At 44.4% G+C, this 17,760-nt stretch overlaps 1 protein-coding gene and 1 long non-coding RNA gene across 2 annotated transcripts; both read left to right on the forward strand.

The window, feature by feature from the left end:
• Positions 1-620: 620 nt before the first annotated feature.
• On the forward strand, positions 621-1,120 carry LOC136525947 (probable flavin-containing monooxygenase 1). Its single transcript, XM_066518763.1, has one exon. The coding sequence runs from the start codon at positions 641-643 to the stop codon at positions 1,118-1,120; it is 480 nt and encodes a 159-aa protein (XP_066374860.1). The 5' UTR covers positions 621-640.
• A 130-nt stretch (positions 1,121-1,250) lies between these two features.
• Positions 1,251-3,775, forward strand: LOC136525178 (uncharacterized). The gene is made up of 6 exons (XR_010776450.1): positions 1,251-1,517; positions 1,807-2,027; positions 2,106-2,380; positions 2,450-2,668; positions 2,752-3,066; positions 3,152-3,775. It is a non-coding gene; the product is annotated as an uncharacterized lncRNA (long non-coding RNA).
• The last annotated feature ends 13,985 nt before the right edge of the window (positions 3,776-17,760 follow it).

Here is a 17,760-nt window from a genome sequence, read left to right on the forward strand (position 1 = left end):
GTGTAGCTACATACACACTCATCCCTGTAAACACATTTGTACACTCTACAACTACGAGTACCTTTGATAGACTAAGACTCGATTAATTAAGTTAAATTTATTTAAAATATATAAAACAATATATCTAGAATATCAATTTTTATTGAGAATATCTAGAAATTGTTCATTAGACATGTTTTGACAGAGCAACAACCATAGTTTAAAATAAATGAAGTATGCCAAATTTCTAAAACGCTAGGGCGTGCACATGCGTGAACCTAAGCCGTTGCACGTAGTTTTTTTTTAAATAATTGTCTGAAAACCGCCTTTTGAGACGGTTAGAAAGTTTGAATCTAGCTAAATATTTATAAAATTGTCATAGCCGCCTCTATATCATATGACTGATTTCTTATGTCACATCTAAAATTGTCATAGCCGCCTCTATAAAAAAAAATCAGTTTCTGTAATGTGTTTCTCGCTCTAACCCCACAATTTACGGGAAATCAGAGGAAAATGTAGGGAAAGTTGCCCAGACGTTGTCCTAACTCATCATAGCCACATTTGTCAACAGAGCTACTTACAAATACACATGCACACCAGCAGACGGGGCTTCCGAATTGTGAAAGCCAAGAAGACAACACTAAACACAAGAAGCAAATTAATGGACGCAAAGAAGAAACGCGTTGCGATCGTCGGAGCCGGGCCGAGCGGCCTGGCGGCATGCAAGCACGCGCTGGCCAAGGGCTTCCGCCCCGTGGTCTTCGAGTCCGACACCGCCGTCGGCGGCGTGTGGAACCGGACGCTGGCCTCCACGAGGCTGCAGACGCCGGCGTCCGCCTACCGGTTCTCCGACTTCCCGTGGCTGCCGGCGTCCGCGGACGACGAGGGGCTCTCCTTCCCGCGCCACGACCAGGTGTCGGAGTACATGACCGCGTACACGCGGCGCTTCGGCGTCCTGGAGCGCGTCCGGTCCGGCTGCAGGGTGCTCGGCGCCAGCTACGTCCGGGCGACTGAGCAGGAGGTGGCGGCGTGGGAACGCTGGTCCGGGAATGGCGAGGCGTTTGGCGACGGCACGGGCGAGTGGCACCTCACCGTGCGGCACGGCGACGGCGAGTCGGAGGGTGGCACTACTCAGGTATGACGTATGGCTAAGTCAATCATTGCGATTTTTTTTTATTTTAAACACTTTTTCTAAAAAATTTTTTAATCTAACACTGTTTAATTTTTTTTTTTCAAAACTAACACTTTTGGCCGCGACTATTTTCATGGCGCGGCGAAACGCCTGTGCCGCGTCATGCATGGTGGCGCGGCGAGAGGGATGATGTGGCGATGACCAGCGCGCTGACCGGTGACGTGGCAGGGTCTACCGCGTCACCGATCTTGGCGTGGCAAAACTAGATAAAAGGGCCGCGGCCCAGTCCCACCTGCCTGACGCGCCTTCGCCTGCCTGTCCGCCACGCCTTCGCGTCTGCCACGCCTGCCCACCTGCCTGCCCGCCACTCTGTTGCCACCTCCCTCCCTTCTCGACCTCGTTCAAGGTAATGACGCATTTTTTATTTTCGTTTGAATGCTGGATTGAAATATTATGAATGAGAGTTAAGGTTAGGAGAAAAATTATGTTTGGGAATTATGGGCTATGGTTTGAAGGAAGATATTAGTTTGATTTTATCGTTGTTAAGGTTAATTATTTAGTTAGAAGTATGTTTACCATGTATATTTTTGTTGCTATAAGTGTTCGTTATATTATTTGAGTTGTAATGCAAATGATTATATTTTACATTAATTTGCGTTGTTTTAATTGATGTTTAATTTGAACCGTTTTATTAGATGGAAGACATGTTTCGGGAACAGTTGTGGCGAAAATGGGGTCGTCCTAGAGAATTGTACCCCATCCTAGAGAATTGTACCCCGACGAGTCTAGCAAAGATGCTTCCGTCCCTCCTGACCTCTCTGTCCCTGACTATGACTGTGGTCGTCCAGCTGACGTGTTTCAATCGAGACATCTAGACATAGCGACTCGTTGCTTCTACACGTGCAGACGTTTTAATGTAAGTAATTGTTTTCGTATGTTTTTTTTCATTTATATTACTAGGTTACTAATATTTTATTAAAATTTTGTTGTGTAGGGCCATGAGAGGTGCTTTTTCTTTCAGTGGATCGACGATACAGACAAATTTGACCCCAGGTACCTCCTTTTCGACGATTGGTGGAGAGGGCGACATCCATGAGAGCACTTCGAGCGGTGGGTTCCATCTCCCCCTAACCCCCTTCAATGACGGCTAAGGAGAAGCACTTAGCCATAGTTAAATGACTCGAGGAACCTCCTCTGTGCGATTACGGAGATCGAGCTGTGATAAACCCGAAGAATACGTTGGAGTTTGTGTGTCCAAACAAGCATGAAGTAAGTGCAAAGTGTCTGTGTTCAAATATTGAGCAATATGTGTTCATGTACTAATATCACCTTATTTAGGTGTTTTCAATGGTGAAATATCGTTTCAAGGAGTTGTTGTATAGTCCTAAGAACCAATGACCGGAAGAACTGCCAAAGGTTAAGGAAAAGAAGAAATAAAGGGTAATTTATAAAGCACCTCCTGTCATGTGCAAACGTGGTGTTAAATCCAACTATGGCGTAGTCCCTTCGGAGCTTAGAATAGGCTATTATTGCGGCCATATGGTTGACTATGATGAGGTTGGTTATTTTTGTGGTAAACATAAAATTATATTTTGTTTCTTTTGGTAAGACATATATGATATAATTTTTTGTTTGAACAGAGCACTAGAAAATACAGGTGGAAATGTTATGATAGTCAAGCTAAGTTCTTGGATGAACTGGAGGGGAGGCAAGTAATTGCACGGAAGAGGGGATATGGACCTGACTACGTCAACCTATTCGTTAAACATCACAAAGACAAGATGCGTGAGTTTGCTAGAAAGCACGGTATTCGTAACCTGATAGATGTTGGTTTGACAAATGGGGATTGGAGAGACGGAGGGTGTTAGAGGAAGAGAGAGCAAGCAAGGAGGCAAGGGAGGAGACAAGAGTATAAATGCAGGTCTTGAACGAGCATGTTGTTGCATTATGTGCCAGTGAGTGCTTGAAAGCCATTTTTCGTTGTCTGATTTTAAATGTAATATAATCACGTTGCTAACTGATTGCATTTTATAAATGAAGGGATTGGATGCAGCGAGGATCATAATGGAGAGGTGGCTCATGCAAGGTACGAGGAAAAGAAGTTCGATAAGCATAGAACTCGAGTTGGTCGCACCGTTCAATCACCGATTATATTGTCTGATGAGGGGGCGAGGATGAGGACGACACTGCTAGATTGAGCGAGCTCATCGCTCTAGCAGAGGCAGGCTTACAGGCGGAGGAGGCTGAGGACGATACTGGTCGACTCAGCAAGCTCATAGCTCTAGCAGAGGCGGGCTTGCAGGTGGAGGAGGCTGAGGACGACACTAGCAGACTGAGTGAGCTCATCGCTATAGCAGAGGCGGGCTTACAGGCAGAGGAGGATGATGACGTGTTCTTCACTCAGGCCGCAGAGGCCACAAATGAAGCGGAGGCCGCTTACTAAAGGTGATAGGCAAATCAGGGCAATGCAGGTGACCGTAGCCACAGCAACAGGGTTGTGGTAGAGGATTAGTACTCGGACGACGAGTTGCTTACTCAGTATATTTCTGACTGAGGGTTTTTTATTACGCCGTCTGTTAGTTACATGCTTTATTAATGATCTATGTAGCTACGTACTAGAACTTTCATTGTGTTGTCTTGTTTTCCTTTTGAACTATTGATGTATTGTACCCATGTATCATGTACTTGGATTATCCATGGTCGATCTTAAGTGATCCCATCCGTTCGTCACCCTTCGACCCATCCGTTTGTCGCTCTCCGATGCATCCAAGTTTTTTTAATAATAGTGAATGCATTGAGAATTTCTAAAACGAACATAATCAAGTGAAATTATTTCGAATATGGTTGGCTGGCATATATATCTTGCATGTTTCCCATGTATTTTAAAATAGTATCATGTAATTTATGTAATTAGCATCAGATCAATGTAAAATAACAACGCCCACAGCGCGGCACGTTTGGCAGATCGATGTTCTTGTTTGGCATGCAACCCTAAGCCCCGGTTCTGTCGCGCCATAGCCCACGGCGCGTTAGTGACGCGCCAAGGCCCACAGTGCGGCAGGACTAGGACACAGACAGCAGCCGACCAGCCTCAATTCTAATTGAACGGGAGTTGCTGTCGGTGCTGTAAACAACTACAAGTGCTGTCGCGACGCATTGAAACGAATATGAAGCAAATAAATAGAGTCCGTGCACAAGTTGATAAGTTGCCACATAACATTTTTATTGGTTCATAAGTCTGCAAGTTTTGGACGACAATATTCGTTCGACATAACCAACTAAGTCCCAGGAGTGTAAATCCTTCGGACGCCTCTGTCTCTTTGGATTTGTAGGCAACACAGTGGGAGTGTAGCCAACGTCTGCGTCGTTGTCAGTCAAGAAGTGTGCTCGGTGTGGGTCATCGTACTCCACCTCAAGAAGGAGGTACAATAGGTGTTGCGTGGGAGGAGCCATCCTGTTACAAAATTGATAAACAAAGGGTTAGAGTATTCAAATTAACAATATTCAAATTAACATTATGTAGCATTGCAAAATTTGGACTACTTATTATGCAATATGAACACAATATGAAAGCACATGTATATATGCAAAGTAACATTAACAATATGAAAGCACATGCTGCCCTCGTCTTCTATAGATGCTAGCCTTGTGACTAGGGACTTCGTAAACGGAGCAAAGATTCCTGCCACAGGTCTTGTTGAAGTCTCCACCTCCGTACATGTCTTCGTCGTATACTCTCATAGCGTCCATGTCCCCCTTGAGTCGCTTCTTCTTCCTCCTACCCTTCCCTACTTTCGTTAGATCCGGATGCAACACGTAGTCATAACCATTATAAGGTGACCACTGTATCGGGTCAAGGTATGGCTCAAAGCTCATCTCCCAAATACTAACGGTGTTCGAACGTAGATACAAGGGTGACATATATGGCAGATCCTCATAGTTGTACCCACGAACCCTACAGGCCGTGATCATATGAGAGCAAGGGGCATGCATGATCTAAGGGACGTTGCAACTGCACTCTACCTTTTCAAGATCAACTCAGTAGTTTCGTCCACCATAACGTTCGCCGCCCAAGCTTGTGCCACCCTTACCCCACACACTAAAGATATGGCGGCGGGGTCCATACGGCTTGGCGGTGTGCTGCTTGGCCAATTCCTCGGCCTCCTTCAAATGTTCTGCTCCGGCCTTCCCAAAACGCACCTGCTCAGCTATATTCCTCTACACAAGTTCCCACTTCTTGACAAAATATTCGTTGCACTTATGAAAGGAGAACTCAACAATTCCAGACATAGGCAACAATCGAACTTCAGTGAATACACGGTTGAAGGACTCAGAGGAGTTAGTGGTCATGATGCCATACCTGAAACCTCCCTCATCATATGCTAACTGAGCCTTTTGTTCCATCTGAGCCTCTAACCAGGTCTTTCCTGTTTCATTTATCATCTTGTCTAGTTTTCTCTTTGTCTCCTTGAACTGGTGCTCTGTACGTACACAACATAGAGCCTTTACCTTGTCACATACCTCCTGCTTCCTCTGACGCTGCCAGAAATTAGCGGCAAAGTGTCTCATGCACCATCTATGCACTAGAGGCGGGAACCCTCTATATGCTCAACTGCAGCATTAAGAAGCCCTGGGTGATGGTCCGAGATTAAACATATAGTGCGAGTTAGGCCAAGCACTTGTACACGTAGAAGCTGCATGAACCATGACCACGATTCATTGTTCTCTCTCTCTCTGCCAAAGCTAATGCCATGGGTACTATCTGGTCCTCAGGATCAATAGCAGCAGCCATCATCAAGATGCCCCTGTACTTTCCTGTCAGGAAAGTGCCATCAACAAGTACGACTAGCCGACAAAACTAGAATACATATTCTGTTTGCGCGAATGACCAGAACACATGATAGAGGACATGCCTCAATGGGTCCCAAAAACACATCACTCTGGTGTCCACAAACCATTTCAAGCTAGGGTTGTAGTAATACAGTGCACATAAGATGCAGGGCACCCTGTTATACGCTTCCTCCCAACTACCCCAACAAATCGCCAGGGCAATTTGCTTAGCACGCCAAGCCTTTTCGTACTTCACATTGTACTTAATGAATCTAGATATGGACTGTTGTAAAGAAGAGACTAAAATGTCATTATTGTCATCAACGAGCCCCAATATATGACGGACAAGGTAATGTACAGTGAGCTGCTGATGATTTTCCTTCCCCCTATTTGTTAGGCAAGTGTGGGGTTCGACAACTTTACTGATCCTCCACTTGCCATCACTCTGTCTCTTTCGTGCATTTAACCTCCACATACAACCGTTTTTACATATCACGTGGTACCTTAAGTCCTAGTCCGAATGAGTGACGTTGTACGGCCTATGGTGATACACAGCATAGTCCTGAAGGAAGAGCTTCATCTCTGACATTGTATTGAATATCATCCCCTTCCTAAGGGTTTCTTTCTCATGGTCATACAATGATTTCCTACACATTTAGAGACCGGTGTCACAAACTGCCATATCCCTAGGCATTGGAAGCCGATGTACGATGTGTTCCGAAAGGAGGATTTAATATGTAGAGCAATAATATTTGTTACTATCAATGATTACCCCGCGTTATTTGCTTTGTCTAGATAGATGAAAGGGAAGACGGGATGCTTGGTTTGCTTGGATGGTACTACATGGGTGTTCCAGGATGTATCAAGAAGATAGTTTACCTAAGGAACCGGCGCTTCTTAAAGATAAGTCATAAGTACCGTAGCAAATTGTTCTTTAGATTTTATGACAACACCCCGGAGATTGAACCCCCTCCGGAGAGACGTCATAACAGAGAACACGTGTATAGAATGGTGAAAAACATACACGTCGTCTATGGAAAGAAGAATCCGGATGGGACGAATAGAAATAGAAGCACACCTCCTGTCGAAATCATACATTTCAAGAAACAATCGATCTTCTTTCAGTATCTGTCTTATTGGCCAGACTTAGAGGTCCCCTATGCCATTAATGCTATGCACGTGCAGAAGAATGTCTTTGAGAGTTTGGAAGATCTTGCTCTTTAACCCTCTTACTCTGTCTAACATGTTTTCATACCATCACAGCCCCTTGATAGTTGTGCACGACATGTTTCTTTCTTTTTTTACTAAGGCCTTGTAGAATCTGTTTATGGAATCTGACCTTCATGCTAGTGCCAGAAAGTTTCTTAGTTCATGCTGCATATTCTTGGTCGATCATCTTCTTGGTCGGTCGGTCTCTCTAGTCCTACTACTTCTACTCTTCTCCTCTCCTGTCCTCTGCTTCTACTTGTTCTACTCCTATCCTCTCATGTTTCTCTACTATAATTGTTTTCCTTGACATAAATTTAGGAGAAGATATGGCGGAACTCCCTTCGCTGGATCTGCCAAATAATTATGTGTATGATCTGGGTTTCCAACTAGCATTGGGAAGGACAAACCACCCATATCTAAGCATAGTAAGTAACATGTTTAAAGACACCTCTATAGATATTTTGTTCTGACATATATAATTCTTAAATATAGACAATTCATCCTATACCATGGTTCAGAGAGACACTCAAATTTTGGGATTGATTTCCTCAATGTTGATACATTCTCTATAGATGGTCGAATCAAGCAATGTCGAATTGGCTTTTCTATTCTCGCTAGGGCGGGTAACCAACAAGGTATGGTTTTATACATCGATAGGACGAGCAGGGGTCAACCTCATGACATTACTGCGCAAAAATATGTTGTGCAAGCATGTTTAAGGGCGCTTCAAAATATTGGGTACAATATTCCTACGTACTCCTCCATGAGGATTGCTGCTTTGAATGTGGGCCTCCACCACGATATTGGACTGTTTTGTTCAAAGCTTGCTGAGGACAACATGAATGATGTGGTCAGTCTCATAATTTATATCCAGATTAATTGTTATGTCTATATATATGCATGGTTCTCATAACCACATTTTTCCAACACTTACAGATTCAGGAGAACGACGTAACATACGTAAATTGTAGCTTTGAAGCCATTTTAAATCAGTCCATGTATCACTTGGGTCGTTATAAATGGGAATATGGTGGTCCTGTTCTCACTTCGGAGAGAATCCAGGTAAAAATTCTTATGACTAGGAGTAAAGGTTCTCGACCAATGCTAATCGTCGTTAGTAGATCTTGTGAACGATCTTGTGAAGAAAGGGACAGTGCACTAGTAAATACACTGCGCTACATCAGTGATATTTTGACATATGAAATGAATGATCTGCACTTCTCCGAGTCCGTGGTAAAACGTAAGAAAATTCTAGGAATCATGGTGTCTATTTAACAATGGATTGTATATATTCTTGTGAATTAAACTTGTAATTATACTTTATATAATACTCTTGTGTTTGTGGTCAGATTTGAATTATATATATATATATATATATATATATATATATATATATGTGTGTTCTGGTCGAATTTGAATTGTAAATTTAAAATTTGGAAAAATGCACTGTACGGACGGTTTTAGACTGAACCGCCCCTACAAACAGGTATTATAGGGGCGGCGGGTACTACAGCCGCCCTACCAGCCGCCCCTACAAATCAATTTTGTAGAGGCGGCTGGTGTTATCAGCCACCCCTACAAATCAATTTGTAGGGGCGGCTGATAACACCAGACGTCTCTATAAATTTATTTGTAGGGACGGTCTGAGAACCGCCCCTATAAATATATGATTTGTAGTCATCCTTTAATAGGGTGGTTGGCGAAACCGCTCCCAAAAAAAAAAGTTTTATTTAGTAATGCGCGGTGGTGCTCCCGCTCTACCGGCACTGTGTGCACCCGCGGGTCCCGCAGATGGCCGTCGTCGGGTACGCCGAGAGCGGCTCCAGCATCTACCCCTACGGGATGATGGCCAAGTGGGTGGCGCACCTGCTCGACGGCGCGGTCCGGTTGCCGCCCGTCCGCGACATGGAGCGCGACGTGGCAGAGTGGGCGCGGTGGGGCCGGTGGGCGAGGCGCGCGTGTGGGGGATTCTTCCTTAAGTCGTGCATCGCCTCCGTCACCACGTGGTACCACGACCAGCTCTGCCGGGACATGGGCCACCGGCCCAGAGGAAGGCCGGCCTCCTCGCAGAGTGGCTGCAGCCGTACGGTCCAACGGACTACGCCGGCATCCAGTGAAAGCTGTACTGTACTGTACGAACTACTCCATACGAAGGATAAGGGACCAACTTCAAGCTGGGCTACCAAATTACTCATTTGAATAGGATAGACCCATGTTGTTTACTCTAATTGGGCCCACTTATGCTGCTACCATAAGAAAAATTCATGAAAATACGGCGGCGTGACCGCGTGAGTTTGTATTATACATTTATATGTAATGGCAATTTCTTTTATTTGGTCGGACGCCCTTTACTCATGGTTACTTTAGAATCACAACACAATATAGATGTAGACATTCACACATCCTATACCCTCATAAAACTAAACCTCATTAGAGATTTCTCTCAACATGTAAGCTATCCACATCAACAGTCCACTAGAACTTGCAATTATAGTCATCTTATATTCTTATAAAGCTAAACCCCACTATAGATTTCTCTCAACATACAAGTTATTCACATCAACAATTCACTAGAACTTGTAATTATAGTCAACTAGCACATATAATTATGATAGTTGTCTCTTCATTCACTAACATGCATTTAACTGTCCATATCGATGTGTTAAACCATTCACCAAGATTAATTTAAGATAGTTTCATTCATATAACTATAAATATAAAGTAATCTAATTTCTTTTTTAATTATCTAGAATCCCGCACCCCTCCTAATACTATAAACGTTCGTACGCACCTCCTACATATTTCTAGGAGCATATCTAAATAATAATTGAGCTGTTAGATTTCAGGCACCACGTGTCTACCGGCGAGCTAAATTTTTAAATATACATTCATGAAAATATGAGATTGAACTAACAGATATCAGGCACCTTGTTTACTGGCAAAATAATAGGGATGCTAAATTTTACAATAATGATACACTCAGGGCTCCGTCCTTTTCTCGACAGGACTGACCCGCGTGCCCTCACGCCGCGCGCCCTCGCCCGTGTCTTGCATAGTTGCATCGCACGCCGCCCGCGCCTCGCTGTGCGGTCCTGCCCGTGCCTTGCGCCTCCCGCTGCGGCGGCAATCCATCTGTCTGTCAACCGTGGCTGACCTCGAGCTCCTTGACGATGAGCCTCAATTGGAGGACAGCAAGTCGATGAGCACATGTTGCAACTGTATGTTTTATGCATTTCTGATATATATTGCATATGTTTTATCTGAATGTTTCAAAAGCATATATGTTGTTGTATATGTTAAAATGGCTATACATGTATGTTTCAGCTGTTTCACACGTATTTTGTGAGTGTTTTATCTGGATGTTGCATATGTTGCAATAGCTATACACGTACGTTGTAAGTGTATGTTTTAAATGTTTCAGCTGTTTCAAACGTATGTTACAAGTGTTTTATCTAGATGTTGCATATGATGCACTGGTTATACACGCATGTTGCAAGTATATGTTTTAAATATTTCAGTTGTTTTTCAAACGTATGTTGCAAGTGTTTTATCTAAATGTTGCATATGTCGCAGTGGCCATACACATATGTTGCACGCGTATGTTTGAAAATGTTTCATCTGTTTTGGACGTATGTTGCAGCAAATATTTTATGTTACAAGTGTTGCATCACCAAACGCGAAAAGTGGGCATAGATGGAGGTGGTCCCCTTGGGCGCAGCGGCCCCCACATGCATGCACAGGCGCATGCGCACTGTAGACCCGGGGTCAGCAGCGTGAGGACAGTTGGGGCAGGAGCATGCCGGCGAGTAGGCAGGAGCTACATGCATACACTGTAGGCCTGCCCAGGCAAAGTGGGAGACGGACACGTTGCACGCGTCCCTTCCGTTGGCCGCATGCAAGGAAGTGCGTCGCCTGCACTGTTTTCTGCCGCGTTCAGGACAGTTGGGGCAGGAGCATGCCGGCTAGTAGGCTGGAGCTACATGCATACACTGTAGGCCTGCCCAGGCAAAGTGGGAGGCGGACACGTTGCACGCGTCCCTTCCGTTGGTCGCATGCAACAGGAAGTGTGTCGCCTGCGCTGTTTTCTGCCGCGTTCAGAGGGAGCGCGTCAAGCACGTGGGCGGGCGGTAGAACGTACGAAATTTACAGGAATCGCGTAGGAATTTACAGAAAAACGTAGGAATAGAATTTTTTATCCGGCAATCAAACAGGCCCTGAAAGGCTAGCTTGGATCTTTCTTTTTGAGTTATTTTAGCGTAGATGCTGAATTTAACTAGTTTGACATACGTACTCATTCAGTTAATTTAGTTTAAACCGGAATATACAAATTACGTTCCAACAGTTACCTCGTACGTCAACAAGTGGCGGGACATCATATATTCCTGGGGAAATTAGGCCAAGTACAGTCACTTGTCATAGGGCTTGATAAAGCACGGCCTAATAATTTTTTGTGGTGTTCCCGAGCTGCACGCTTGGGAGGCTGAGAATTTCGCGCAACCTTCGTCTCCCGGTACTCGGCCTGCGCCCCCCCCCCCCCCCCCCCCGCCCCACCACCACCACCACCCCCACCCCCCCCACCCCCCCCCCCCCCCCCCCCCCCCCCCCCCCACCCCCAGCATCCTCGTAATCCTTCATTAACTATGCTTAAATTAGTGCTTATTAATTTATTTACAGAGGCTGCCCCCTCTCAATTACAGCCCAACAAGTGCTTGGAGCCCACTTATGTGCAGCCCAAATAGGCTTAGTAAATAAATGGCGGCCGGCTGCTTGGCGTATCGTGCAGTTTGCGACTCTTTGGGCGTGTTTGTTTCCTTAGGGTGGCCGGTGAGCCCAGCCTGATCATCACCAGCCCGTCCCGACCGGTGCAACCAGTGCTGTTTGTTTCACCTGGACCGGTTGAGGCTGGCTGACCGTGTCCCAGTGTTTGTTTGCCTGCACACTGTGTCAGTTTTTCCTAGCTACTTTCAACTGTCAAATTGAGAAGGTGTTTGTTTACCTGGCTGGCTGAGGGTGTGCACAAGTACCTCTAAACTGTTGGATATATTATGGGCTTAGCCCATAATATATTTAATAAATCAAATAAAACTCTATGTACGTAATATTAAGCATTGCATAGTTTAATACCATACGGGATTTTAACTGAACGTTGAATCAGCTTATATGGTTGGAAATTATTCATCTAAATTGAGAAGCTGAAAAAAGGACATAGGCATGCCACACGCGCACGCACGTCCTGCCGCCGTCCGGGCCGAGGCGTGGCCAGTCTTTTGCCACTTAATCCACTTACTTTTGCCACTTAATCCACTTAATTATGGGAGTTTTTCCCTTTGATGGTGGAGGCGAACTGATTGCGTCAGTTACCGTCCCTTCCGCTTCTCCGTCTCCTGGGATTCTCCGCTGCCTTTCTCCCTCGCCTCCGGAACCCTCACCCGCCTGAGAACCTTGCACGGGGTGTGCAGCGATTAGGTTTTTGGGAAGCGATCCATGACTACTCATCCACGTACGCCTTCTTCCTGGTGGTGATCGCTCTCGGAACCCGTCTTCTTTCCGGTGATTGCCTGCAGAACAGTAAGGCGTCTTTTTCCTGGTGATCCGTTCGTGGGACTGCATTGCGAACATCGTCCTGCACCGACTGTGGTCCGCGACTTCGAGCAACACACTATGTTGACTAGTGCGAATGGAGCCTCCGATGCCCTCAGCATGGGACCCTCCGCTGGGTACAATCTAATCTCTGTGATTACTGTACTTTGCGCTTTTACTGTATTCATCTGTATGTCATCTCTGCATGCTGTAGCGTTCGTTAGAGATATACACATGCACATATATGCCATCACGAACCTGTTGATGTTATATTTCTGGATTAAATTGACCATAAAAATACCTAATTATCTAACATAAACAGCATCTAAGTGACATTAGGATGAACATATATACAACTTAACATATGCAACTGATGAAGTACGAATTCAAAGACAAATTAGTATTGTTATTTGTGCTCTAAACATTACAAATTAAACTAAACCATGTATAACCACCACTAGTTCAACAATTACACATGCTAAAGTTTCTTCCATAGCACACAAACATAGATAAGCAGGAGGACAATTACAACACTTTTCAATGAGATTGATGTTGCAACAGCTGCTGGAATTTCCTGAGGAAAGTCACCAGCAGCTATTAAGGTTGGGATTGAGTTGTTTCTTGAGTTGAATGCAGCAAAGCCCTCATCATAGGACCTGAACTTCTTGTAACAAGCACCAGAAAAGCAATGCACTTGTTCCTGGCATTGAGGCCAAGTCAAGTACACCAAAGGCTTACGACCGATGAACACAACATAGCATGCAGTCATCTTAGTTCTGCAAAACCTAAAATTGCTGCCTTAGTTTCACAAGTAAAACAAGTTTCTGCAAAATAAAGTAAACCTCATTGGCAAGCATTGATCTCCATGACCTCAGTCATGTGGTTGATGGTCACAAATGACTAGTATGCTTTGGATGCCTTCTTTTTGTGTTCTACCACACTGAGAAGTGGTAAGATCACAAGGAGAAGACACAAAAAGCAAACTAGATGACATGCATCCTCATCCATCCAACATGAAAGACATCACAGGCAAAAAATGGACAGCGGCCTCAGATTTTTCAAGTTCTCATATTTAACAAGACTCACCGGTGGCACTGCATGAGACTGATCAATTGAATATGCAAGAAAAATCAAGCACTGGACCATACGAAAGGAAAGAAGGTTAATTCAAGTAAGCACTAGACCAATGAAACACATAGGGGCATATTTGTTTGCCTAGAAAGAAGAACAAAGAGCCAACAAATAGCCCAAGTTGCACAGATGACAGAAAACCAAAACAACATCAGAAAAGCTAAGCAGTGCCACCTCATCTTGGGCGAAGTAGTCGATCGTACCACTCTTGGGGTAGGCGACTGAGTTGTTGGAGTGCTTGTGCCGCTTTTTGGGCGAAGTAGTCGATCGTACCACTCTTGGGGTAGGCGACCGAGTTGTTGGAGTGCTTGTGCCGCTTCTTGGGCGAAGTAGTCGATCGTACCACTCTTGGGGTAGGCGACCGAGCTGTTAGAGTGCTTGTGCCACTTCTTGGGTGAAGTAGTCGATCGTACCACTCTTGGGGCAGGCAACCGAGTTGTTGGAGTGTTTGTGCCGCTTCTTGAGCGAAGTAGTCGATCGTACCACTCTTTGGGTAGGCGACCGAGTTGTTGGAGTGCTTGTGCCGCTTCTTGGGCAAAGTAGTCGATCGTACCACTCTTGGGGTAGGCGACCGAGTTGTTGGAGTGCTTGTGCCGCTTCTTGGGCGAAGTATTCGATCGTACCACTCTTGGGGTAGGTGACCGGACCCGTATAGCACAACCGTTTCTAGGTTGGCTATTTGCAGGGTAAGTAAGCAATCGTACCAGCTCTTGGGGTAAGCGATTGCGCCCGTATAGCAACAACTGTTTCCGGGTTGAGCTGTTTGCAGGGCTGCCCCTTTTTCCCCAACCTGATTATGGGTTGGTTCTGTCCGTTGGACAGGGCTATCAGTCATACCATCTCTTTATGGTAGAGTGACAAATGCTAGCTTGGGTCTCCTTACCCAAGAAGCTATTTGGCCATTGGCCGTCAGTCAGACCATCTCCATATGGTTGAGTGACAAGATTGCCCGTGTAGCGCAACCATTTCCGGGTTGGCTGTTAATAGGGAAGCCCCTTTTTCCCCAACCTAATTACGGGTTGGTTCTGTCCGTTGGATAGGGCTCATATTTGAAGCTGTTCTTCTTGAATAATCTCTGTTTTATTTCTCTTGAAACTTGAGTACAATCTGTTGTACTTAATTGTAGAATCTTTTGAGCTGGCTGATATGCCAAGTGTTCTTTATAGGTATTTCATCTGGAGTCATCAACTCGTATGTGCCGGGTCCTGTTGCTGTCTTCACGATGAAGGGTCCTTCCCATGGACTGAGTAGTTTGTGTCGTCCATCTTTCTTCTGGATTAGTCGTAGTACTGAGTCCCCTGGCTTTAGTGATCGGGGTTGAGTACTTTTGTCATAATGTCTTCGTAACCCTTGCTGATATCTTGCATTTTGTATGATTGCACTGTCTCTTATTTCTTCTATTGAATCAATTTCTAACTGCCTTGTTTCTTCTGCTTCGCCTTCTTCATATTGTTCTATTCTTGGAGATAGCCATATTAAGTCGGCTGGTAGTACTGCCTCTGATCCATAGACCAAAAAGAACGGTGAGTATCCAGTTGCTCTGCTGATCTGGGTTCTTAGACCCCATACTACTTTTGGTAATTCGTCGATCCATTTTCCACCATAATCTTTCAAATCTTCATATAATCTTGGTTTTAAACCTTGTAATATGAGTCCATTTGCTCTTTCGACTTGTCCATTGGCCTGCGGGTGTGCTACTGATGCAAAGTTGATTTCTATCCCACAATCTCTTGCCCAGTATTGGAATTCTCTTGCTATAAATGGTGAACTAAGATATGTGATTATTCTGTTGGGCATGCCGAACCTATGCATGATGTCTTGTATGAATTCCACTGCCTTTTCTGCACTATATTTGACCAAAGGTTTGTATTCAATCCACTTTGTAAACTTGTCGATTGCCATAAATATGTATTCAAAGCCTCCTTTTGCTTTTTTGACTGGTCTGACTTGATCCAGCCCCCAGCATAAGAACGGCCAAGCCGGCGGTATGCATATTAAGTTGTGAGCCGGCACATGTGATTGCCTAGCAAACATTTAGCAATTCTTGCATGTTCTAACGAGCTCTTCTGCATCTTTGAGTGCTGTTGGCTAATAGAAACCAGTTCTGAATGCTTTGCCGACTAGTGTCCTAGAGGCTGCATGATTTCCACAGCATCTTGAGTGGATTTCATCCAAGATTTCCTTTCCTTTATCTATCGGAACACATTTAAGCAGTACTCCTGATGATGATGCTCTTTTGTATAGTTTATCCCCCACTAGAACGTAGTTTTTGCTTCTTCGTACAACCCGAGTTGCTTCTGCTTTGTCTTCGGGTAGTTTCTTCTCTTTGATAAAATCAATGTATGTTTGTCTCCAATCACTTTGTATGACCATGATTTGTCTTGGCTGGTTTGGTTCTTCTATTTGATCTATTTCCATTGGATCTGTTGTCTCCTTCTCTTTTTCTGTGTTTCCGAGTTGTTTGATGGATGGGGCTATGAGTTCTTCCACAAATATACCGGGTGGTACTTTTGCTCTATCTGATCCTAATTTGGCTAGCACATCTGCTGCAACGTTGGAATCTCTTAGTACATGATGGATTTCGAGCCCTTGGAAGTTTTTCTCTAATTTTCTGACTTCTGCACAGTACGCATCCATATTATCTTTTGTACAATCCCAATCCTTGTTGACTTGATTGATTACTATAGCTGAATCACCGTAGACAAGTAGTCTTTTGATCCCAAGCGAGCTTGCAACTCTTAGACCGTGTATTAATGCTTCGTATTCTGCCTCATTGTTAGTTGCCTGCCAAAGTATTTGTAGCACATATTTTAACTGTCTCCCTTCTGGTGATATGAATAGTACTCCTGCTCCAGCTCCTCCTAACTTTAGGGAACTGTCAAAATACATTTTCCAATGATCAAGTATTGGTTCGGGTTCTTTTTGACTGATTTCTGTCCATTCAGCAATGAAGTCGGATAATGCTTGAGATTTGATTGTTGTTCTTGGTTTGAAGTCTAGGTTGAGAGCACCGAGTTCTACTGCCCATTTTGATATCCGACCTGTTGCATCTTTGTTGCGTAGAATGTCTTGAAGTGGAAAATTGGTTACCACTGTAATCTTGTGTTCATGGAAATAATGTCTCAGCTTTCTTGATGATATCAACACTACATAAAGTAGTTTTTGCACATGTGGGTATCTCACTTTTGATTCTGTTAGTACTTCGCTTATGTAATAGACTGGTCTTTGCATTTTGCATGCGTGTCCGGGTTCTTCTCTCTCAACCACAATTGCTGTGCTGACAACGTTCTTGGTTGCTGTAATGTATAGCATCATGTCCTCTTTGTCTTTTGGTGGTGTCATTACTGGTGATGATGCCAAGTATTCTTTTAACTTTTGGAATGCTTCTTCTGCCTCTTCTGTCCATTCAAAATTTCCTGCCTTTTTCAATAATTTGAAGAAAGGTAGCCCTTTTTCTCCTAGTCGGGAGATGAATCTGTTGAGTGCTGCCATGCATCCTGTAAGCTTCTGTATGTCTTTAACTTTCTTTGGAGGTTTCATATCCATGATGGCTTTAACCTGCTTTGTACTTGCTTCAATTCCTCGGTTACTGACTAGAAACCCGAGTAGTTGTCCTGATGGTACCCTAAAAACATACTTTGTGGGGTTTAGCTTCCACTGCCATGCTTTTAGATTCTTGAAAGTCTCCTCGAGGTCTTCTATCAATGATCCGGGTTCTTTTGTCTTGATTACTACATCATCAATGTATGCTTCTGCATTTCTTCCGACTTGACTCCCCAAGCAAGTTTGAATTGCTCTTTGATATGTTGCCCCTGCATTTTTTAGCCCAAAAGGCATTGATTTATAGCAATATGCCCCAAAGGGTGTAATGAATGAAGTCTTGCTTTGGTCTTCTTCTC

This window comes from Miscanthus floridulus, chromosome 19 (genome assembly GCF_019320115.1).
Source record: "Miscanthus floridulus cultivar M001 chromosome 19, ASM1932011v1, whole genome shotgun sequence".
Classification (NCBI taxonomy): Eukaryota; Viridiplantae; Streptophyta; class Magnoliopsida; order Poales; family Poaceae; genus Miscanthus; species Miscanthus floridulus.